General features: G+C 47.7%; 1 protein-coding gene and 1 non-coding gene across 2 annotated transcripts in view; one reads left to right on the top strand and one right to left on the bottom strand.

Moving 5' to 3' along the window:
• LOC144178420 (uncharacterized) overlaps positions 1-24282 on the bottom strand; it is a 47348-nt gene that overhangs the window by 13012 nt on the left and 10054 nt on the right. The window contains exons 2-7 of the mRNA XM_077706263.1: positions 12506-12661; positions 10608-10690; positions 9168-9279; positions 7729-7848; positions 3038-3149; positions 344-459 (exon numbers count right to left, since the gene is read on the bottom strand). Of these exons, the coding sequence (XP_077562389.1) occupies positions 344-459; positions 3038-3149; positions 7729-7848; positions 9168-9279; positions 10608-10690; positions 12506-12661 (699 nt within the window). The remainder of the gene's footprint in view (positions 1-343; positions 460-3037; positions 3150-7728; positions 7849-9167; positions 9280-10607; positions 10691-12505; positions 12662-24282) is intronic.
• Positions 21389-21507, top strand: LOC144180759 (5S ribosomal RNA). The gene has a single exon (XR_013324544.1). It is a non-coding gene; the product is annotated as a 5S ribosomal RNA (ribosomal RNA).

The raw sequence follows: 24282 nt of genomic DNA, 5'->3' as shown, positions 1-24282 counted from the left end.
TGTGGCTATGAAATTCAGTGCAGAGAAGAAGACTATATAAGAGGGGAATATCAAGCAGCAAATCATGCGTACCGAGGCATCTGCATCCGCAAACAAAATGGCAACACGTTTTCTTTGCCAGCTGCAAGATGACAACAGCATAACACTGGCTCTGAGCCCAAAAAAAGCTTCTACTCTTTGATGTTCTAGCTTAGCATTTCAAAACTTCTACCCCTTTTAGTGATATGCTGTCCTGCTATCAAAACTCCCAATGACTCAGCTTAAAACTCTCCTTCCCCGGGTTTGAATTGACCCCACCATGCCCTTCCTCGCCCTGCCTCAGAGGAGCAAGCATGTGCCTCACCGGTGTCGTTGTGGACCACGCGGGTGAAGCTCCCCGACTCCATCTCCTTGATGAGGTTCTTGGCCAGGAGCTCACGCAGGTGCAAGTGAACCGCCTCGGGGTCACAGTGGCTGTTCCTGCAGGATTGCACATGCGAGCCCACTCAGGGTGGAGAGAACATGCAGCCAGCGTACTCACAGGCTACCCTTTACTCGCCTCTCAGTCAGCCTTTTTAAAAGGGCCATGCAGACAAAACACAAGGTAAGTTCTTTCGGAAGATTGCCTCGTTAGAATCATACTGACACCACTGTTACATGAACTTAGCTCAAATGAGCTGTAAAATTAAGAAAAAAGGGAATGGCCACGCGACCCACTAGCACATTTCCCGCAACAGAACCTATGTTGTCTTCTGCACAGCTGTGCGATTGACTGAAGCTGGCAAATGCAAGCGCAAATTAGGCAGGGCTTATAAGCTCGCCAAATGAACTCTCTGTGTTAAATGTAATGCATATTGATTTTACAGTGGTAAGAATGGAGGGGTAAACAATGAAGGTTATGGAAATGCACGTAAACATTGAAGTAATGATGCGCACCGCTGTTGGCACTGGGCGGACTATGCTTGTTTTAGCTGCACAGCAGTCCGCCGCTTTGGGGTTGTCTTACAGGACACTGGCCGATTGGCGTAAGCGACATTGTCTTGCATGAGCCTGTTTGTCGAGCATACCCCATGTTTCACGAAACGATTACTTTCTACCGTAACAAAAAGAGGTCAGGTGCAAATACAGTCAAAAACAAAGCAATGGCGGACAACGGTCCGTGGCTGAGTATACGTAGCACCATCTGAGAGGACTGACAGTAAGCAAGGCTGCAGGGCCTAATGACAGACTGGAAGTTCATTTTGACTTTATGACCCGCCCTTTTGACTTCATGGCAGACATCATGAAAACACAGGATTAGGTAGGAGAATCAAAATTTTAACCTAAATTGATCAATTTCTCACTGAATACGGCATCATTTGCTTCCGGACGAGCGCTGGGGGGCACCATAAAACACGAAATCTTTCGAATAAAACAAACCTGTATTTTGTCTGCAAGGCCCATTTAAGGTGTATACAATCACGAAAATATGAACCAGGGCACACAGATGGTGCAATTTCTTTCCATGCCAGCCAAATTTATGCGTAGCATAATTACAGTAACAAATTTGGGAAATGTGCCTATCCAAATATACCAGTAGCGCACCATTAGTTGACCCCCACGAACAGTATTTTGTAATTTAGTGCGTTCCAGTTTGTATTTTTGTGTTTGCATTTTATTTGTCCATGACTGTATATTCAAGGACCCCATGTGCATCATGTTGCTTTGGAAGCCCTAATTCAGGGTTTGATGAAAATACATCTGGCAAAACATCCAGTGACAGTAAGGTACAATTGAGGTTACTAAGCGACCGAGGAAGATGCCGTGCAAAACCAAGAGTGTCTTACAGCGCAATGTTTACTTTCCGGGGGATTCAATATAGCTTTCACCTTATAGTACATATCGCCTCTTCAGATGGCGAATGAATGTGGCCACACAGCCATGTCCCTACAGAGACCTGGGCACCTGAGTACCGTGTGCTTGGCCTTGCAGCACCATGCACCGCAGCAGCTAGCTTCATATTCACTTTGCAAAAACACCTATTCACACGTGCGCACATAAATTTTATAGCCCAGGTAAGCCGTATATAGCCAAAGCCTGAAAGAATGAGGTTTAGTAGCCATGAGTATGTATAATGTCTCCAATTCTGGGCCATGAAATTACAGTATGCAGCACTGTTAGCATTTTACAGCATCTGGCCAAAATTACTGCATCAGCATTGAGTATTAATATGTCCTGGAGCTCTCGTACCACACTTTGGGGGAGCTCTACAAAACTTTAAAAATGTTGGGAGCACAAAGAACAGACGCGAGCATAAGAAACTGACACTTTTGATTTGCCTCAGGGGGCACTGTTTTTAAGTGCAGAGCACTTTAGGGGCTCGCCTTGTCGTCGTAGCTCGCTCGCTGGACCCACATAGAGCCACACGGCGTTTTGTCATCGCGGCGTAACCCAGAGGCTTCAAAAGCCAAGCGGTTTATATAGTGATGAACTGCTCATGAACCGGTCATCAAAACTCATGAACCGCTGGCGCTCGTCATACATCTCCCCGTTTAGCGCAAAAAAAACTGCAGGTACTTTTGAGGCAAAATATATATATAATTAACCAGCAGTGCCCGCGTTCATTAGTTAGGAACGCTCGTTGGGTTGGTTTTTACGATAGTAAGTAAAAAAAGTGGCAGTGCAACGCCGGCACGTGGGGGAGGAAAAGCAAGCTCAAAAAGAGCAGAACTCCCATTGGTGCAGCTTCAGGCAGGAGGCGCAGAAGCACTGCGAAGCTGGGAAATTTGAATTGCATTGGGTGGTAGCAGTGAGCAGATAACAGCGCTACAGCCCATTATGGCAAATCACTGCTCTGCACTTCCGACAGCTTTCACATTGAGTGGAACGGCTTTAATTTTTAACCTTCAGCCTGCCTGCTCATTCGCATGTGCAGTGTAACCCTACCCACAACAACACCCCAGTGAAAAGAGTTGGCAATAGGTGGGGACCAAGGAGGAGCTAGTGCAGCACCGCAGGATTGTGCTGATACATCGCACTTTGCAGCCAAACAAGCTCCACGCGGTGCCGGGTGGCTTACTTGGAAAGGTCGCTGAGAGACATGGGGTTGGGGTAGGCAGACTCGATCATCTCCAGCACCTTTTCCTGGCTCAGCTCTGTCTTGGCCTCCAGCGTACTGTCGTCCAGGGACACTGAAACCGAGTTGTTCCACAGTCATCCCTGATACCACCCCACATTTGCATGCCAGCAGGGTGCCATGCATCTCAATGTTACACAACTGCACACATGCACACAACAAGAAGGATGTGTAAAAAACTGCAGTAGGGATGACACCAAAATAGGCGCTGTTCTAAAAATATGTGTAAGTTGCATTCCCAAGTACCAACAGGCTCTTTTGGAAGTTGCATCTGCACAAACTGTGCTGCACACACGTTCATGAAATATTTTCTTTTTATGCTACCATTATGTGTCGCGTCTAGCATCGGGAGCCTAAGAAGCTTTATTCAGACTTGAGTGCACTACGAAGATGTGATACGCACTGAATAGCATAAAATGGCACAGGAAGGATACTTTAAATCAATATTACAACTAAACTGTCCTCAGAAGGAATATAAAAAAAGTTGGCCGCTCATTTTATTGTTTCACTTGTCTCCTTTTCTCACATCTTGCTTATTTCTACAAAGTGGGATCCAGTTGTAGGTGCACTGTCTGGGATACAGCAAGTTTCACTAATTTACTATATATCAGGATGCTTATCTCAATACATGCCAGACAGTGACTTACTACAGGACGCTACCCCTCCGGTCAAATACAGTAGTGACTCAGCCCATCTAGGCTGCGACTATGAAACCAGTGACTGCAACAACTTAGAGACGTAAAACAAAGATGCCTCACAAGTTAAAGATCATTGGGTGGTAGAAACTAGCTATTCATATAACACAGCAGCATCAAAATGTAAGGTGCCATAGCAAGGGGCCAATACCAAGGCGTTCCAGACTGAATCACAAGGCTGTTAGATTGACGCAAAGGTTAGAACAAAATGCAAAAGAAAAAAAAAACCCTGTTATTGCTTGTTTCTTTTGACAATCAGGCAAGCCTGCAAATACTTTGGGAAAGTGCAAATGGGGGAAAGCCATCAAAAGAGTTAATATTTGACAGCATCAATTCAGGTACATAAAAAGCTTTATCAATTCACACGAAGTTTTCAGCTGCTCTTGAAGGTGACTGATAAACTTAATGACTGTTAAAGATGCTTTCATTGCGCACTGCAATATTAATGCACTAGCGTGAAGGAGCTTGTGTTGCAGAAAAGCAGGTGTCAGTGGCGTAACGCGAAAATTCTGATTGGTAGTTTGGAGGAGTGGGAAGTTTCCGGCCACTGCAGAGTCCACCAAGACACGCCGCGATCCTGACAGAATGCGTGCTTTGACTGCGGCCACCACACACGAATGATGCATCTACATCAGCTCCTGCACCATTCTCGCAGTCCACTCTTAAAGGCAAAACTAAATTCATTAACAGAATAAGCCAATAACATCTTAACCCGCTCCTGCCCTACCATGAATGAAACGGCCTTGTCCTCCTAACCATTCATGCTGCTCCTTTGTGCTGAAGTGCCTATTCCCTGCTAATGATGACCAATAGGTAGGGGTGTGAGAACATTAAAAACTTCAAATAATTTGCGAATAGCGCTTGCTATTCGATTTGATTCACAGAGCAGTTTTACCGTTCAAAGTATTCGAAATGCTCCAACATTCGAAATTCACAAACTGATGATGATGATTGCTATTGGTTTCCCATTTGAAGCGGATGATGATGATGATTTCTATTGGTTTCCCCTTTGTATCGGGGTGATGACATGTCGTCTTACCAAAAAGGACTAATGTCATCTTACCAAAAAGGAAAGAGCAATAAAAGTTGGCTCTGCCGCACAACACGCAAGCTTTGTAGCTTCACCGCATGGCTTGCCCCTTCGGGTTGGCTTCTTGCATGACTCCAAAGCTGTGCACTAAAGCCTAACACACGTAAATCATGTGTGATACAAGCATAAGCCAACTCTGGTGCTCTTAGCTGAAACGGACTGCTACTTGTGTGAAATGTATAAGAGGAATGTAAGTTTTCTGTCAATATAGTGGCATGAGTGAAGAATCAAGATATATTACTTGCCAGCTAGCAGCAAAGTCAAACTATCAACTAGCATGCCTAGCCTCTGTTCAATGACTGGAGGGACTGCAGCCAGCCAAATTTACTTTCCAGGGTGTTGAGGAACCCACATTTATTCATGGAAAAATACGCCGAATTTTCGTTCCACTGATTTGCTACCTTGTCTTGAATTTTTAAAGTCCCATGCTTAAGTTATCTTTTTTTTTGTTTTTGTAGCCATGTTTTTTGAAGCTCTATCTACGCACATTTAGCAAAGATATTTGTATTCGAAAATATGAGATTTGATTCGCAGTCAATTTTATCATTCATATTCAAATATATAAAATTGAATTCATATTTGATTCCCCGTCCCCAACTCTTGATATTTGCACACCTTCCCTTGTGGGATTTGCCCCAATTATGCCCCTTATCTATATGTGCTGACGCTATGTTTGATTTGCCGGAGCGTTATGTGTCACCTGCATTCTCGGGAGAACTCGTGACTGCATGAAAAAAGGGACCCAACAAGCTTGACATTTGATCATCCACAAAAACAAAGTGATTCTGAGCATTTCATCGATTGCTAAGCAGTGGCAAACCAACGAGGCTGGCAGCCACACAGAAAGTTCCCACGTGTCCACACTGAAGGGGGGAAAGCAAGACTGACACCACGTGACCTATGCAGGCAAAGCAGCACATGGGCATCTCATCATCAGCACACAAGGGTCGTCCGTGTTGGGAGTGATGGGGTAAACAATTCAAACAGTCGCGGTTAGGCGGGCAGTGTGCGCGTGAACAGAGCCAGCCGAGTTTTCCAAACAACGGGCGAGGCACGAGGTTAGTGGTGGCCAGAAGGTGCACACGAAGGGACAGCGGAAACCTTGGCACAAGAGGCGGCCAGAGTCGGGGCCGGCGGTCCTCTCCAGTCGGGGAGCAAAGCTCTCGGGAAGTGCACCGTCCCGCCCCAGGGTCAGGGTAAGCCAGGGGCCTGCAAGTCAGGCTGCCCCCTGGCTCAGCTGGCACTCGGGGGTTGCCGTCGAGTGCGCACTGCTCTGCTCTTACACCTCTGCACTGAGTGTCTGGTGGTGGTGGACTGCTCAACTACGAACCCATTTGCATGTTAAAACAGAGTGGGGGGGAAGGGGCAGGTTTCGGCACATAGTGATAACGAAATAACAAATGCTTAGACCTTTCAGCACTCCTCTTGACAACACTGTTTGCTACTTACCGGTTGAAAGCGTTTGTTATCATGTGAAACTGAGTGAATAAAAGTTATGTAACGGCTGCAATGACATCCCAGGGCGTTTCAGAAAAGCACACGGTGTTTATATTTTTGGTTCAACGCAGTCAGGAAGTAACGTCCTACCTTTGACAGTCACTAACCATGTTCAGTGCTAGTTCCCAAAAATTGTACGTCTTTTTGACCCACATTCAGACAGACATCTCTATCACGTAAGTTGAGTGATGTACACATAATAAAAAAAATAAAAAATACACCCAGAATATACCAGCCGATCCCGGATATATCGAACTCTAAGGGGATCGCAAGATAGTTCGATATATCGATAATTCGACATATAAAATATTTTCTTTTGCGTAGGATTTCCAAGGGGATGTTTGGACTGTTCGATAAATGCAATAATTCGATATATCTGGGTTTGATATATGCGGGATCGACTGTATCTCCAATGATTTCACGTGGCTTCATTTCCTTGACAGGCAACACATAGATTGTCAAGCTAGTTACATGTTTCCCTCCTTAAACAATGCATCAAAATGAGATGCTATTCAGGCGTAGTACAGACTATGGGTCGGCAATCAATGCCAGTGTGAAGGTGAAAAACAACATGTGGTTGTGCAGCAGGAGGTGCATATTCTAATTCTGTTAACAAGCGGCATAGTTCTGACATCACAAATGAATAAATTTTGAGCCTAAGCATACTCAGAAGTTGTGAAAATGTAGTAAGGACACAAATTCTATATGAAAGCTAACGCTTCATGTCACGGCACGGCCCTTTGCAGTCGAGCTGCCTCCAACCACCACAGTCGGTCATGGTCACACAGGTAGTAGGTGCGTGCAAAAGCGTAACAATTGTAGACAACTCCACGACATGCGCTACTAAATAAGCGAACTTCTAGATCATGTCGGGGTAAACACATTTTAATGACATTCTGCTTGGTTCCTTCATTTTATGCCAAATCCCCCATATTGCTAAAACTGACAGTGCCTTTTTTGTTTCCAATGACTAACATGATGATTTTATGTATAGCTACATACAAAATAAGGTTCTGTAAAGTCCAACTGTACTGCTTCAATTTTTGTCAGAACAGGTGAGATTCTCCCAGTACTTTTCAGACCAGAACACCAGTTCAGTGGTTCAGTATGTTCATAAACTTGTTTGCTGTATGCCCTGTAACATGTCCAGTAGACGACCAAGCAGAGCACTGAAGTTAGCAGATACTACAGGCAAGTACAGTCATACCCTTAAAACTTCAGGAAATGAAGCACACCAAAGGAGTAGCCCAAAGTCTTGAACACACTGCAAAGTACCATTGCAGTACTTAAAAAGATGCGAAGGGCCCCTTATTAAACACAGTTTCAGCATAGATAAATTATGAACGCCTTACTTGGGCGTCGTGGGGGCTCAGTGATGGTCTCCAGCTGGCGCATGTCGATCTCCACCTTACGAAGGTTGGTGTACTTGACTTGCATCAGCTTCATGATCTTCTTGATGAAGCCCACGTAATCTGCCGGAAGGACAGCGTTATCACAACTTACACGCTTTGATGCAAGTCAAGTAAAGAACACGACTAGCATATAATAATGGACACATCACATTCACTACTGCCTGGTTCTCTTGACACTGCTGATATCTTTCAAAGCAGCGAGAAGAATGCTTAAACCAAGTCATTGTTTTAAGTCACATGTGAAACAATGTGATGTGCGTGCTGCATGAGGCTTCGGAGTAAAGTAATTTCATCTAAACAGAGGTGCTGTGTTGGAAGGTTACTACTGAGTGATCCATGCCTTTAAAAAATTAAAGGTATTTCACTCACATGAAAGCCGACGGAAGTGCAGAGAAAGTGATTCGCCATAATGGGCTGTAGCGCCGTTACCCGCTCACTGCTACCACCCAAAGCAATTCAAATTTCCCACCTCCGTAGTGCTCGCATGCCTCCTGCCTGAAACAGCGCCAGCGGAGTTCTGTTCTTTTTGTTCTTGCTACTCCTCCCGCACGTGTCGGCGTTGCAACGCCACTTTTTTTCCGCTTACTATATATAGCAAAAACCAACCTAACGAGCATTTCGAACTAAATGTTTGTGGGTGCTGCCGGTTAATTATATATATTTTGCGTCAAATGTGCCTGCTAAACAACGGGGAGATGTATGACAAGCACCAGTATTTCACGAGTTTGAAACAATTATAACTATTTAAACCGCTTGGTTTTCGAAGGCTTTGTGGGACGCCCTACGACGGAACACCGGGCTCTACTTGGGTCCGTCATCTCGCGGCACAGCCTGATTCCGGCAGTCGTTTGACACCGTCCGTTACAGCGAGCTACGATGACAAGGCAAGCCCCTAAAGTGCTCTGCACTTAAAATGATGCCAAGGTAAAGGACACATCAGGTGTATAGGCTACAGAGAGGCTAGAGTTCTGTACCAAGTAAAAATAAGAGCAACAGAACAGAACCTTGCAGGGTGCTGCCTCATGCTATCATTCCCGTTTCCCACTGCTCATTTTGGACCCCTGCGCCAAAAAGTTGCAACGCTTGCCACCCAACCAGAGCTGCAATATTTTCACGAGAGTCTTTTCTCATTCCAAGACATACACTTCTTTTACTGCATGCTTTGGAAACATGTTACGTGCTTTATAAGGTCCACAAGTGATATCGGAACATGTCACTGCTCAAAACAACCAGCCAAGAGTATTCAGAAAACATCTTTTTCCCCCTCTTGTTGCTGAGTGACTTGGTGAGAACACACATTTACCGATCAAGCGGGCGACACGGGTCCGAACTGTGCAGGCTGATGGGAAAGGAAGCAGCAAGAAGGGACTTTCTCCTACCTCGCGGGAAGTCACAGGGGCTGACCAGCTCCTTGAAGAACTCCTGGGCGGCATGGCGCTGGTCATTCTCGGTCACCCCGGGCTTGAACCAAAACTTGAGCTCCCTGCTTTCCTGCACAGGGAGGGCGATGGCCTCAAATGAGCCCATAGACCTTGGGGAACACTGCAGGCCCACGGGGGCACTCTACGGACATAATGGCTTTTTTTTTTTTCTGTGAGGGGTGAAGAATAAAAAAAATTACATGCAGGTAAAATAGCCCACACCACGTTATAATAGGCCTACCACAGAAGGGTAGGACAGAAGAAAGCACAGCTGAAGCAGCAACGAAGATGTCCACATAGCTGACAGGTTCATGTAAGCTATGCGTGATGACTGAAATAATTAAAGGGCAATTGAGAAGCCGGCCATAATTTGCATGCACTTCAGCATTTGCACTATCAACAACGAATGAAACGGGAATGATCCAGTGGTTGAAAAATTAAGTACGAGCTGTCATCTCACATTCTGCCGATAAAACTTTGCCACGCAGTCCACCTCTTTCGTGCCGTAACACCCCACTAGCTGAGACGACTTATGATACGTTCCATCACTAAAAATGCTGAAATGAAGTACTAATGCTTTACATAAATATATACTTGCAAACATTTTGTTTGTTGTTGACCCTACCAGTCCTCCAATGACAATAAATATGTTACAGCTGAACTACCGGTTGAGCTGACAAGCTTATGTAGCAACTCAAAACCTGGCTAAGTGCTATTTCACAGATTCAGTTATCAGTAACCTGTACTCTGCATCAATTAGATTATTTATAGCACTATTTTCTGTACTGCCATTGCCTTACTACAAACGTGCTATTGTGCTAGTTAGGCACAATGAGAAATTTGGTTTTCGTACTTTCCAGAGAGATGGGAAGTAGTAAAAGGCAATGAAATTTTGGCCCGAGTGTTGTTGGCACAGCTTATATACACATATATAGGAACATTATGTAGCCAGACATTGAGCATTTATAATCCAAAAAAACTGCACGTTCCAAAAAGTCAGATAGCAGAAAGAACAATTAAACTTACAAGTAGGGAACAAACACAAGGAAGGAAAGAAAACAAGATGTCACCCATGGACAAAAGAAAAGTACTTCTGGTTAACGAACAACCTAGTATTCTGCAAGTTCCAACACAAATATTATTCGGAAGTGCAAGCATTGCTCTTTTGCACTGATCCGCTTATGATGAACAGCCTATTTTTCTACACTGCTCACCACAAGCATCTCGCTGAAACATGGCTCGCTCTTTAGGCTTATTAAGGAAAGTGGTGTAACTTAAGAAAGCTGGACACGGCATGGCCTGAGAGATACTGCTACTACTTTAAGTTAACTTATCTTATTTTTTTATTACCAAAGGCCACCAATTCCATGCAGAAATCAAACAAAATTGCCAACTCACCCGCGTGTGTGACTCCGTCACTACGTTGGTGAGGAACACGCGAAACTCCAGCGATATATCCGGTGCAGAGTTGTCATCGTCATCTGAACAAAATATAAAAGTTTGGGCACAAGATTTACTTTCTTCATGGTTTGGTTACTAACACAAATTAGCTTAGCCGGCCTCTATAACTTTGACCCAGCTGCGCAATGGTACTGCTCTCAAGAGTGTATCAACGTATTTTCCGGTCTATAGGTCGCACTTTTGTATAAGTCGCAACCCCCTGAAAACAACAGTTTTTCAGAAAAAAAAACGTATATAAGTCGCACCGGTATACAAGACGCACCGGTGTACAAAATGCACTTGTTAATCAGGTAAACTCATAGAAGATCAGTTCGTTAGAAAGTGCGGCGGCTGCCACCTCTGCACGCAGTGCTAGACAAGCAGTGCTAGACATGTGCATCTACCGTCCAAAGTCTAGAGATAACTAACTTCTCAAAAACGGTTTATATATACACACAGATGGCATGTACTTACTAACGGCGTTTAGGCAAAACCATCGAAGCCTTCTTCCTCCGACTTGCTAACAAATAGCAATTTGTTCATTTAGATCATAGAGCTGGGTCTCTTAATGAGCGCTGGCATCACGCAGCACACAGGCACCTTTTCGAGCGCGGGCTACGAACAACCAACGAAAATTTCAGAAAACAAACCGCGACTTATACACCGAAAAATACAGTATGATGTTGCCAAATGGTGTTGATATGCTATTACAGACATGCGGGGAGTAACAACGGCAGTACAGAGCAGGTTAGCATGGCACCAGGCCCCCTTACACCAAGCAGCTTTGCCGTTTTGCTGGTGTGATGGGAAGATGACGACTACTGATAAAGTGGTGAGAGCACAGGCAGCACAAAACAGTGGTGGAAGAAAGGTGATCAATGACGCTCAGCTTGCGACACCGTTTCGTTGATGGGGCCACCGCCGCAACGGCAGACGCATATAAATTCAGAGCTTAACTGTCTTTCCGGAGGCTACTGCGAATGATGCCTTAGGACATCACAGTGGAAGCCATTGTATGAACATCGAGGGGTAGTCCAGAGCTTTAACTAGGACTCTGGCTTAATCGCAACTGAATGATTTCAAAACTCTTGTTGTGGCCTGCTGTAAAGAGCAAGCGCTCTTCCAGCAAAGCACTTCCGAATGGGCATGGTTCTTTGCAAATTCCTCACCAGAGGTGCACTGTGGTAACAGTGCATTGTGTCACAGGGTTGACTCGGCAAAGACTTGAAAAGGAAGAAAGGAATTTCTGCATCATCTCATCCCACCGCTCTTCATTCACCGTCTGTTCGCCTGCTTCCACAAGTGCTGCTGTGAAAATGGTACCTCGCGATGCTGACAAGTAACCATGTCTTTATCTCACCTTTGTACTTTTTATATGAAGCATCGTTTGCAACACCCCTATTTTGACGTACCTGGCTCACTATTTAGCCTCTTACGGCCGAACCATCTACTACGCTTGCTGTTAGAGTAAGAAGCGCTACACACACATGCATGCACAATGAATTTCTTTCCTGTAAGGGTCAATCGCTCCATCGTCTGCAGATGCCTGTGAGGTAACAGTAGAGAGTAACCATCCCAAGACAAGAAAACTTTGCAGTGGAAATGAATTCTGCACGTAATTTTTTGCCTTCCTAAACCCATTATCTCCGTAAGGAGCACCACGGTTAGAAAAAACGGAAACCTATGGATAGTGCACCCACAAGCATGGGCGTTGGCAAAATATTTTGTCCCGAGGGGTGCATCGCGGGGGAAGGAGGGGAAAAGGGGGCAAGTGCCCCTTTTGCACCCCCCTGCCGATGCCCATGCCCCCAAGGCTAGACGGCTATCAGCTCTATGGGCATTCCAAATAAGCCTACCTCTGCTCACGAGGCGATTGATGACGATACCACGGTGGTCTCCACCAGCCTCATGCATGACGTTGCCCTTGTCGAGCTGTTGTCGGGCCACGCGCTCCATCTTGATGGTGGTCTGACCCTCAGCCTTCTTGCGAGGCGTCATCACGATCTGCTCGTCTGCACAAAGGCATAAAACACTTTTATAAGGAGACTCGGACAGACTTTTCGCAGGCAGCCATCAGATGCATTTGGCTGATGGAACAAAAATGGGGAGCATTTAAAGCCAAATATGAGCACTATGTGTTTTCGCTTATAACTTGTAAACAGTTTAGAGCCAAGCTGTTTATGGCTAGAGTTCCATGCATTTCTGTTCTGCGAAGCCAAAAAATGCCTTGTGGCAAAGCCAAATTTTTAAAATTTGCTCAGAAAAAAATGGGCTGTAGCTCTCGTTTTATCAAAACTTTCCCCAAAACAATTATACGACAATTTGCAGCTAAGACCAGTCTATTACTTTGCCAAGTTTTGCTTATTTGTCATCATTGGCTATTTCACAGCGGAGTTGTAAATGTTACAGAGTTCCAGCCAGATGTCGATGCATGGCCATCTATGGGGGGAGCTTGGTTACAGAAAACGGCTGTCACCAGGGGCGTAGCAGAGGGGGTTTGGGGGTTCAAACCCCCTCCGAAATTTTTCCCAGGCAGAGTATAAGCAAAGCTGAGTGTTCCTTTTGGCAAAACTCCTCCCTTACAATAACCCATATCCCCCTCTGAAACAAATTGCTGGGTACGGCCCTGGTTGTAACTCTTATTCTATTTAAACTATCCCAAAACAAATTACACGACAACTAGCTGCTAAGATGACTCTATCGCTACACCGAGTTTCATTCTCTTGACATAATTAGTTAGCTCACAGTGAAGTTGTAAATGTTGCCGAATTCCCATCTGCCTTAAATGCATGGGCATCCACAGGAGGGAAATGGACAGCTCCATGTATTCCACCAAGGTTCCCCAGGTAATCACAAAGCCATAGTCACTACCATTACCAAATGATGAGAACAATGAACACAAGTACGTTCTCCAACCATGCGTGGATGTGTATTTCATGCAGCTTCGCTGGTCATCCACCTTACAGAGTCATCCATCTGGTCATCCACCTCAGCTGGTGATTCTGACCCCCACGTTCTTTTCCCGCCATGCCAGTCAACATGTGGCAGGATGTTACGTTTCTGGCTGAACAGCAGTTTCACTTACAAGCACCGGGATTATGAAACTATAATTGATAATTCTGCATATATAGCGCCCAAATCCACTGTTTGCTGTAAAGCCAGTGACAGGCGTATTTAACATGCTCGACCAAGAGATCCAAGCCCCACCTGTTATTTTCTCCTCAATGTAATCGCACCCAATTTAATTACAAGACAATGTAATCGCACCCACTTGATATGAGCACAGGCAGCAAGTCTTGGCAAGGAAGCTCTATAGTGGATTTGTTACAAATTATAACCCTACATAAGCAAATGTGTTCCTTGTGACTATCAAGTTCTTGTAAAGTAGGCTTACACGTGACACCTCGAAAAGATGCATGGCCACGCGAAGAACAGTTTTACTGCGTGAAGAAGGGGGGGGGCACTTGACAACATAAAAGAGCAGCCCCCACTCTCGTTCTGCTGTCATGCGGAAATGTGCACGTCAAATCTAGTTCCCACAAAAATCAACATAATCATCAGTACATTTAGCTGCTCTCTTTACAGCACATACTTCAACAAGAAGAAAGCAAGAATAGAGTACGGTTACATCAGGCAATATTGGAAAGCAGAATTAAAATAAAACAAGCACTGAAAGGTGCAAGTAAAGCTTCCAAGAATATAGGTGAGGGTGAGCTGTGAAAAATGCCTCCCTCTCCAACGTCTCCAACTTGTGACACTGAACACTGCCACGTTTTCTCAGCAACAGCGCGGGCCTCTTTCTGTGCAATGTGCTCATTACGCAAATGCCGATTTAATAAAGTAAGAAAACAATGTCCAGTGGTTTCCAGGAGCCAACGAATATTGCTTCGCATTTAGTAAATACAATAATGGGATATTAATATCATAATTCTTTTTATGCTTTAACGAACGCGATGGCACTGAGCAAAACAGCGGCAGCTTCACGTCAGACCTAAAATTACGCAAGAATAACTGGCGCGCTTATTCAAGCACCAAATTCGGCGCTGGCAGTTCCGCTGTTGCAAACGTGTTCGCCCCACCCCCCACCCCGACCGAAAATTACCCACTTCGACCCCTCTGCAGAGGCTATTTTGCCCGTGTGCCGAGTCAGCCATACATCAGCCGAACAATGGTGGTGGGTGATGCGAGCCCGTCATCTCCCGCCGATCATTTTCCTTCATCCATGCCCCCGATTGGCGCGGAACAGCCCGTCGGGCCGCCATCCTTCCTGCCTCCGGGGCGGAAGCAACGCCCGGACAACGAGGGTAACCAGGGGGAAAGAAGACACGCGCCGGGCGGCGCGACCAAATCAGCTCCCCCCCTCCCCTTCCCCGTCTACTTCCCGCGCGATGGGTGTCTCATCGCCACCCAATCGGCGTCGCCAAGCAAGAGGGGGAGACGCCTGAAGGGGCTGTGATGACACGTGTACGAATTTGGTACCTGTCATAGCTTGAACGGGCAACGCAGGATCGTTGTTTGGCCTGCTTTCACGCGCTGTTTCCATCCCGAGCAACACCGTGCAGTGCACCAACCGGCCTCACTTCTGAACCGCGGAAACGCTCTTGCGGAAAAACTGCGAGACAGAGCCTGTGAATCTACGTGGTATGCGGCGGTCAATCGCGCGCTCAGGCAAAATCTTGAGGGCCATTTTGCGTGCACATTCGCCTCTTTCGCGAGCAGGCACGCCGCGAAAGACTCTTCGCGGCTAATTCGGCTAACCGCCGCTCGAGTTAGCCGAAACTTGATATTGAGAGAGTCTTAGCACTCCGTATGTTCCATGTTGCACGTGCGTACAGTGTTGACCGGGACCCGTCTGGACACTTGCGCATTCGTCACGCTGGGGTGCACCACCTCGCCCTTCCCCACGCGCAGGCGCAGTCGGGCCCTGGTCAACGGGGTAACTACGGCACAGACGGGTCATACGGAGTGCTAAAACTAAAGTGGCCATATTCCCCGGACCCTAAAGCGGGACGGGGGGTTGGGGTTGTAAGGAAGAACGTGGCACATAGCTTGAAGGGGCACTAAGGCTCAATGCAATTTCGTTTTAACTAAAAGATCATTCGTTTCGTAGTTCTCTCAGCCTTCGTTCGACGAGCAACGATGCGTTATTTGCTGAATAAGTAGATAAGTACTGAAGCACGACCACCCACTGTTCGTCAAACGCAGAAGGGTACGTGTACTGAACGAAGAAAACAGCTCAGACACTGGGACTAAGCAAGAAACACACAAGTTTCTTGCTTAGTCCCAGTGTCTGAGCTGTTTTCTTGAAGTTCCTCAAACGGTTTCTTTAGGCTCTTTTATTCATCCAGCTTTTTATTAGTGCATTTACATATTTCCGGCCGAAGGCGGGACAAAACACCGTCCCACAAGCAGGCTGCGGGACAGCGGGACCACAGCCTCAAAACCGGGACGTGTCCCGCCAATCGGGACGTCCGGTCACTTTAGCTAAAACTCTAATAAATTGTGGAAGAGGAAACAAGTCATCCTCAGCTGTACCGGCGGGACGGACCCACATTTCCAGGAAGAGCAGTTGGAACTCGAAATTACGATGTCGGCAGGAATTGCTAAACCATTCCTAAAATCAAATGACGCATGGCTCCCTGAAGAAAAGCCGGTCATTTTGCCTTGCGTACGGTTCGTTAACGAAGTCAGGCTCACAGTCTCACACTTTTTTCCCGTCGCATACCGAGCGTACCTTAGATAACAGAGCGGGTTATGATTGCCTTTCGGTTGTTTATGTTTTGCACTTCTTTGCGGGTTCCTTAGCGGAAATGAAGCGGTCATTATCCTATTTTCTGCCAATTTCCTTTTAAGAAACACCTTCGTAAAAATCGGGTCATATGGAAGTTTCGTTCAAGGAATCTAGTTCACAAGTGCTGAAGTGCACTTAACCGAATGAATTGACAGCCGCGGGGAATATGCGTTGCTTCGTAAAATAGAGAAATTCGCAAATTAAGGTTTCGTAAAATCGGGCTTCAACTAGCTGCAGTTTAATCTGTAAAGACGAGGAGACAATTAGCTGGAACCCAGGTCTCATTGGTAGCGGCAAGCTGCAAATAATGACGCATCGCCCTCGGGGTAAAACATTTAAAAATCGACAAAAAAAAAAAACGCAAAGAAGTCGGACAATGACGGAAACCGAACCCTCATGGGAGACATTAGTTCGTAGTGATGAGCGAATGAAATGCACTCGACCACGAACGAACGATCGACGGAACAAGTTAGGAACAAGGGTCGATAGTTGACGAAGAAGAGAGGGAGGAGAGCTAAGTCTTTCAAGCAGCCAGCAGCAGCGCGTGCCATCGTAACCATGTACTGCACATGTCACTTCTGCATTTTATTATAATTATTTTTTGCTCCAGTATTACAGGTCCACGCGATCGGTGTATGGCGAGCGGTGGCCGTGGGCTTGGTGATGCTTGATTGATCGGCTACGACTCCGTGGACACGCGAACAGGCTGACGCCTAGTTTTGGCGCGCTAATTAAAGAGAAATGCAGCAGTCTTCGTTAGCTCACTACGCCAGGGCATTCAATGAATCGTTGGCATGGCACGAGAAAGACAAAAGACACGAGCGAAGAGGCTCAGATGCCCTTGACGACTCAAACGAGACAGCCGATCCCACCCCAACCAGTTGACATACCCTAAAACGAGCGTCTGCGCTCCTGCACCTCCTGTGTCAGACCTTAATAAGAGGAAGGTGGCGTATACAGGTGAAATGCCCTGATCAATATGAGAAAACGAAACATGGCTGTCAACATATATCATAAAAAAAGCTAAGGATCATCAGGCAAAACTATTTCAATTAAGCGATCCCTGAGTAGCGCCTCAACCGAACTGAATGTCCTGTGCTTCGTTAAGTCCAATCAAGTGTCGTATAATTACTGCACTTTGCAACATGGTTGAAAGTATGTTATCAACTACGCCTGACAACCGCGCAAAGGGGGCATACCACGCTGAACCGACCGAACGCCACCGCACAGAGTGCTGCGGACACACGGACCCACGATTTGGCCGTGCATGTGGTCATCTATCCTGGAGACCGACTGTTTCTTGAGACGGCGACGTTGACCAAGGTTTCGGGTTTGGCAGAATAATGCTCGACGCAGCACACGATGACTTCTCGTTTGGCACGGCTCGTAAAAAGTCGACATTATGGCGCGCCCCAGACAGCGCGGTCACGCCGGTCATTCAGCCCGGGGGCTCGACGCCAGGAACGTCACGCTAGCGGCGCACGCGTGGTTACCGATATGGGTTCCTCCGGCGACCGTTTACGCATGGCGCTAGATCGTTTCACGGCACACTTGACACCAACTCGGCCTTGAAGCGCGAGCCCTTTTTCGGTTCGCTGACGGCGTCTTTATGACGCCCGGGATACACTTGTCGAACCCTTCATGCATAGCGTACAACGCTCCCGAACTGAAATACTGACCGTCCTTCGTCAGGGCGCCCGACTCAGTGCGCGCATGTGTGCGGGCGCGAAAACGACGCCACCATACGAGTCGCACAAACGCTTCCCGCCATTCTTTGCGCATGCAGGTTGGCTTTTTTGTAGCGTAAGCTACACTGGCCAAGGTTGAGCAGTTTCGCGTGTACCTTGAAGAGCCGTGCTGCGCAAGCGCGAGGAGCATTGGATTGGATTCAAATCCAATCCAATTGGAGTACGGGTGTCTGCGCATTCCAGAGGAGTGACGTCATAGCCGCGCCAGACGTACTGGCGCCGGCGCGTGCCCAGCTGTGCGCCTCCCTTGCGCAGTAGCCAAGTCTGACGCTGCGCCGGAGCCGCTTGATAGCCGTTTCGCGTGGCTCGTGAAGAGCCGTGCTGACCATGCGCGAGGAGCAGTGACTGGACTGGATTGGATTGGATTGGAAACAGTTTTAGCAGCAGTAAGCATGATAATCAGCTAATCCTAGACAACCAGGAAACCTAAGAATAACCAGCTGAACCTTAGCTCACGCTACGTATATCCTGGCATAGTCGAGCTAAAGCCACTGCTAATTTTTTTGTGGAATTTGCGCGTCAAGCTTTGCGATTCGTTGTCAGTTCACTGCGCGATGATGCTCATGCGGATGGTGACCGTTGAGCGTGCAGTTAACTACGCGTCAACTCGAGCAGCCTGAAAGTCTGCAACACAGGTCGCCCGAACATTAAAAACAAGTATGTCCTATTTTCAGGCACAAATGTAGTCGGGCAGGTATGTTTCAGCAAGACGACCTTCTTCTCTGGGAAAGGTCGACTGCCATTTTCACGAAATGGCCTTTTCGCGAGAAGAAGGTCGTTGAGAGCGTGGAATACGAAAACGACCCTTCCGGTCCGGGCAAGCAAAAAAAAAAGGGGCTGGGTAAGAGCACGTCCACCATTGCCAAGACTCGCTCCGGAGTCGGCTTCGTGGGGGCACTCGAGCGTAGCTTATTTGGTGCTTGTATGGCGCGTCACGCAGGTCTTACGGAACGGCAAGGAAACAATCTCGTGTTTCCTTCCTCCAGTCACCCTCAAGGTTTGCCCATGCAATGGCTTCACGCAGTATTTCGTTCTGGCCACTGAGAAACGGAAATATCTACGAACCAAGACAAGTTATTACTTTCCCAACCCCACCTTCCCCATTATGCTGGAGTTATAAGAACCAGCCCATAAAACTGGCACAGAAAACAGCGCCATGCATCGAAATCGATCCCCAGTACTCACAGCTCGTTATTTTTATTTTTAACATACGCGCTGAAAATGTTCACGCAAACAAGCACGCACCAAGAAAATCCATAAATAGGGTGCAGCCAAAGCCATATCACTTTTAAATTTTTTAATGCCTTAGATGCCACTACACAAGCAAGTGTTGACGAACTGATATGCGGAAGTCGTCTGATAAATATGGTAAATTTTTATGATATGCGATGTCACGGCTGGCAGTAGTAGTTAAAGTAGGAGTGGTTCCCTAGTCTGGGAATCCAAGTGATGGGCGGGCGACCGATTCCCTAGATGCAGTACTTAGTTGCTGGACGTCCAGGTGGCCGCTGGTAATCAGGACCGGAAGTGCAGCGCGGTTCACGTCCGACATACATTTAAAGACAGTTGTCAAGAAAAATAGAATGGGACGAAGATATCGAAGCCGAGCTAGATGAAGTTTGTTGAGTTAGACGAAGACAAACGCTAGACTTAATTTTTGGATGGACGAGTTTAAACCTGGCACGACATTAACGACTGCAGCTGGGATCACCCCTCCGGACATCGCGGAAAAATTTAAGCAGCGCACAATGCTATCCAAGACCACCGAATGAAAGTGAGCGAGACTACTGACAGTGACACTGTGGGCATCTCAAATGAAATAGCGCACAGAATCCCGCGCGAAGGATTGCGCAAGAAATAAATTGTTGGCGCAATGGGTGCCGCGATTGTTGACTGCTGACCAAAACCACACGCTTCACCAAGACAACGCGCCCACCCACAAATCGACCGTTGAAATACCAAAATAGCATGAATTTGTCTGCGAACTTGGTCCCGTCCGATTCTTCTTGTTCGAAAGCTCGAAAATTTGGCCCGGCGAAAGAAAATTTCCGCCAGATGAAGAGGCAGGCCATCGCCGCCATCAATGAGTATATCGCTGCGCGTTACACTTCCTAATTTAGTGATGGTGGATCGACCATGTAGCCCCCAATGTTTAAAAACAAAAAGAACTGTTTCTAGAAAAACACGTGTGGCCTGCAGTTATTTTTGCCATAGCCATCAAACAATCCTCGTGTGTACCTATTTTGCCAACAAGCACTTTCTCGACCTTTTCGAGGAGACAAAGAGAAAGAAGGAGAGTTCAAGGGAGGGCACAAAAGCGCGCCTCCCTTCGTGCGGTGGCGTCAGCCGGGCGTGTCGGCGGGGGGCTGACGTCAGCCGCCGCTCTTTGTGCCTCAAAAGTGCAGCAACGCGTCGAACGGGGCTCGTGTGGGGGCCTGCCGGAAACACCGCTGCTGACAACAACTGCGACCGCCACGTATACATTGTTCCACAAGACGCTCACTAACCTCCGAGGCACGCGCACGCGAGGAAGAAAGGCTCGCTTATTTTCCCAGCTCCGCATCTGCCGCATGCGGAGCGATGCACAGGTTCTGCCCCTGACCGAAAAAAGCTCGAAGCTAAAAATTCCGGGTACCCACGCAGAGGCGTTTTATATAGGGGTACTGCGAGATATGGCGCAAGTGGGCGTTTTTTTTTTCCTCCATCAGAACAGAATAATTACGCAAATTACTGGTAAATTGTGATTGAGACGTAAAACGTTGCTAGGCTTTGCGCTGCTGCAGCACAACAACATCCGAAGCAGTTGACCCCTTTGACCACCTGTGGCCGCGTCAATCACGGAGCCGCCCCACAAAATTTTGAGCGATAGACATCGGGAATCGAACCCGCGCTCACAGCCTGACTGGAGAGGGTGTTTAGGAAGCTAAAGTGGGGGGAGTCAGGGATATCAGTAAATGGGGCCATTTGAGATTTGCAGATGTCATCGTCTTGTTCAGTGTGTCTGCAGAACACCTGCAAAAATGCTTCAAGAACTGTTCTCAGGAAGTTACATGGTAAATGAATAAGACGGGATCGACAGTAGTGTTAAACAGGCACGCAGGAAGCCTCGCCGTTTGCTCATTCCACAAGCTACGTGCAGCACTGTGGAGGCTACATTGTTGTCAACAGTTCGCCCACTGAGGGCGCCTAAGTCGCCGTCAGCCATCGGCCATACCATGCTGAATACGCCGGTTCTCGTCCGATCACCGAAGCTAAGCAGCATTGGGCTCGGTCAGTACTTGGGAGGGAGACTACCTGGGAACACCGAGTGCCGATGGCATCCTCTTTTAAAAAGAGATCCGGAAAGAGAACTTTTATGACAATAGGCGCGGGCTGGCTGCTTGAGAACTCGAACCTACATGAGCAAATATTCGTCCCAGGATGAGACATGTGTTGCATGCGGCAGGGATAAAGAAACAATCGACCACATAGTAATAGGATGCCAAAAGATTCAGCCGGACAGAATTGGGGGAAAAGTCCTACTTCCTGAGGCACTGGGCTTCGCAATAGATGGAAACATTAACTGGTCAGCAGTAGGTATTACTAAGCAGCGGCTAGAGTATTGGTGGAAAAAAAGCAGGGAAGTCGATAAAATAACAGCCCGGCCAGGGGTAGCGGCAGGGCAGAATTAAAAAGAAATCCGAGTTAAGGGACTAAATTTAAATTCAAACTACTAAGATAGGCTAGATGGCGCACGCCATCACCCCGATTCAAAGGGGAGGCCTTTAATCATCATCATCATCATCATCATCATCAGGGGGCTTGAAAGGACATATCCTTCTCCCTCTGGGCAGGTGGAACCGCTGGGCCCCAGCACCTACTGTCGCTTCCTTCACGGTGAGTTCAGCCCCTCAGTGGACTGACTGTTGACAACAATGCAGCCTCCACAGCGTCGCATGCAGCTTCTGGAATGAACTATACAGGTGACGTAGATCGTGAGGATTGAGGTGGATGAACGTCTAAAAAGTTGTCAGTGCTGATCCAGACCATCAGGTACGGAGTGCCAACAAGCTCCGGACCTACCCCTACCCCCCCCCCCCCCCCCCCGGACCCCACCTCTTCTTACGAGCAGTGGGTGGCCTACCTGACGAAGACGGCCCGGATTGCCACCAGGGCCAGGACATCCACCGGACGGGTAAATTTGTAATGGCTGCACCAACGCTCGTTACGTAAATAGAGAGTTTTAGCATAGCGTGCTCCGTCCGCTAACGCTACGGCAGCGGGTAGCGGGGCGCGACTGGGGAGAGCAAATTCGTCACGGTGGGGTGGATTAGTTCCGCGCGGCCTGCCTTCGCCATGCCCGCTCTTCCCTCCGCTGAGGGGCAACCTCCTCGCACTCCCCGCGCGCGCATGCGCAGTCCGGTCCCGCTACTCGCTAACCTTAACGTAGCGTACGGGAGCGTACGGGAGCTGTCTGACGCATCGTCTCTCGGTGAATGGCAATATTTGAAACTTCGCTTCGCACAGCACTTCCCGCCACATCCGTGGGACTAGAGAGTAGAGAGTTTTAGCATAGCGGCTCCCGTACGCCACGCTAAGGTTAGCGGGTAGCGGGACCGGACTGCGCATGCGCGCGCGGGGAGTGCGAGGAGGTTGCCCCTCAGCGGAGGGAAAGAGCGGGCATGGCGAAGGCAGGCCGCGCGGAACTAATCCACCCCACCGTGACGAATTTGCTCTCCCCAGTCGCGCCCCGCTACCCTAAGGTCCCTAAAATTACTAAGGTAGCGCCATCTTTAGATCTCGCCGCCTTTCGCCCTCGCCCGCGCTCCTCTCTTACTTCGTTTTTTGCCATTTTCTTTTTCGCCGGCGAACGCCGCGCGCCATTGGCCAAGGGAAAAGTCACGTGGTTTTGTTTTTTTTGCTCCGCCGCCGGGTCGCCTCGCCGATGCCTCGCCGGCTGGGACATTGCGCAACGCCGCCGCTGCGACGCCATTGCTGGCTTCCGAGCCACCGTCGCCACCGTGCTTCAGTACCGGAATTAGCTGCTCGCTTCGAAAAAATGTCGCACCGGTGTCGTTTTAGGTTGCTTCTCGGTGTCGATGTGTTGTGCCTTAGGCAGCGCGAATATCGTCAGGCAGGGCACAAGACTTCGTTATTCCGCCCGGGAAACGCGACGCAGAAAGTAGAAAAGTTTGGTTGCATAGATTTGAACGGGCATACTTCAGGCCGGCGCTACCATCACTCTTTTGCGAGGTAAGTTTCTGAATGCTTGTTCTTGCTCTGTTAAATTCTGCGCGAGCTTGAGCGGTCACTTACGAAGAAATGCGTATTCCCTTCGCGACCGTCGTCCACGCTTGGTTCTGAGTAGGCATTGCGCGCAGCGCCGAGTTCGTCCCGTCGTAAGCTTTGGTTTGGATAAGAGGCCGTGTATTTGTCATGTGCGCGCTTAACTTCCAGCATCAATATCAGCGGCGTAGCATGTTCAGTCAGTTGTCGTAAGGGTTTCGTGACGCCTGAATTCATGTTTGTTTTGGCCGACGGCAGCTTGCGTCTGACCATGTATCGTGTGCGTTCCGAGTGCGTGTACGCTCTTTTTGGCGTGAAGTCATGTTTTGTGTGTTAGCTACCCGGGTGGTATTATAATCCCGTTGTTATGACATCGTAGTGATTTGCTGCGTAATATGGGCTTGGTCGGTGCGGCGCAAATTGAGGCTGTTGCGAGAAAAAAAAAATGCGGCTAGGTAAAACAATTTAAGGTCAGCTAATATAGTGACCGCGCCGTTGACGTACGTTTGATGCGCAATTTCTGTTATCGCTTTATTAAATTCGCGCACGTTTGAATGAGCACTTCAAATGCATATTCGCACCGTAACGGCTGTACGCCCTTTCTTCCGTGTATGCACAGAGGAACGTTAATTACGACTTGCGTTTGCATTACACGTGATGCCGTACATTTGCAGTGTGCGCGCTTACTTCATCTTAGTAGTCAATGGCGCAGCGTATCCAGTCATTGCGATTTGAACCAAAACACACTGGGCGACTATATTATTTTCAGCAGACGTATTTTTTGTCCAGCAAAGCGCTTGCTAAACGGGTTTAGTGTAGCGAGTTGAGC

This window comes from Haemaphysalis longicornis, unplaced genomic scaffold (genome assembly GCF_048455015.1).
Source record: "Haemaphysalis longicornis isolate Haplotype H1 unplaced genomic scaffold, Haemaphysalis longicornis Haplotype H1 scaffold_4, whole genome shotgun sequence".
Lineage (NCBI taxonomy): Eukaryota > Metazoa > Arthropoda > Arachnida > Ixodida > Ixodidae > Haemaphysalis > Haemaphysalis longicornis.
Note: the sequence above shows the minus strand (reverse complement) of the source record. Positions and strands in the feature narration are given on the sequence as shown.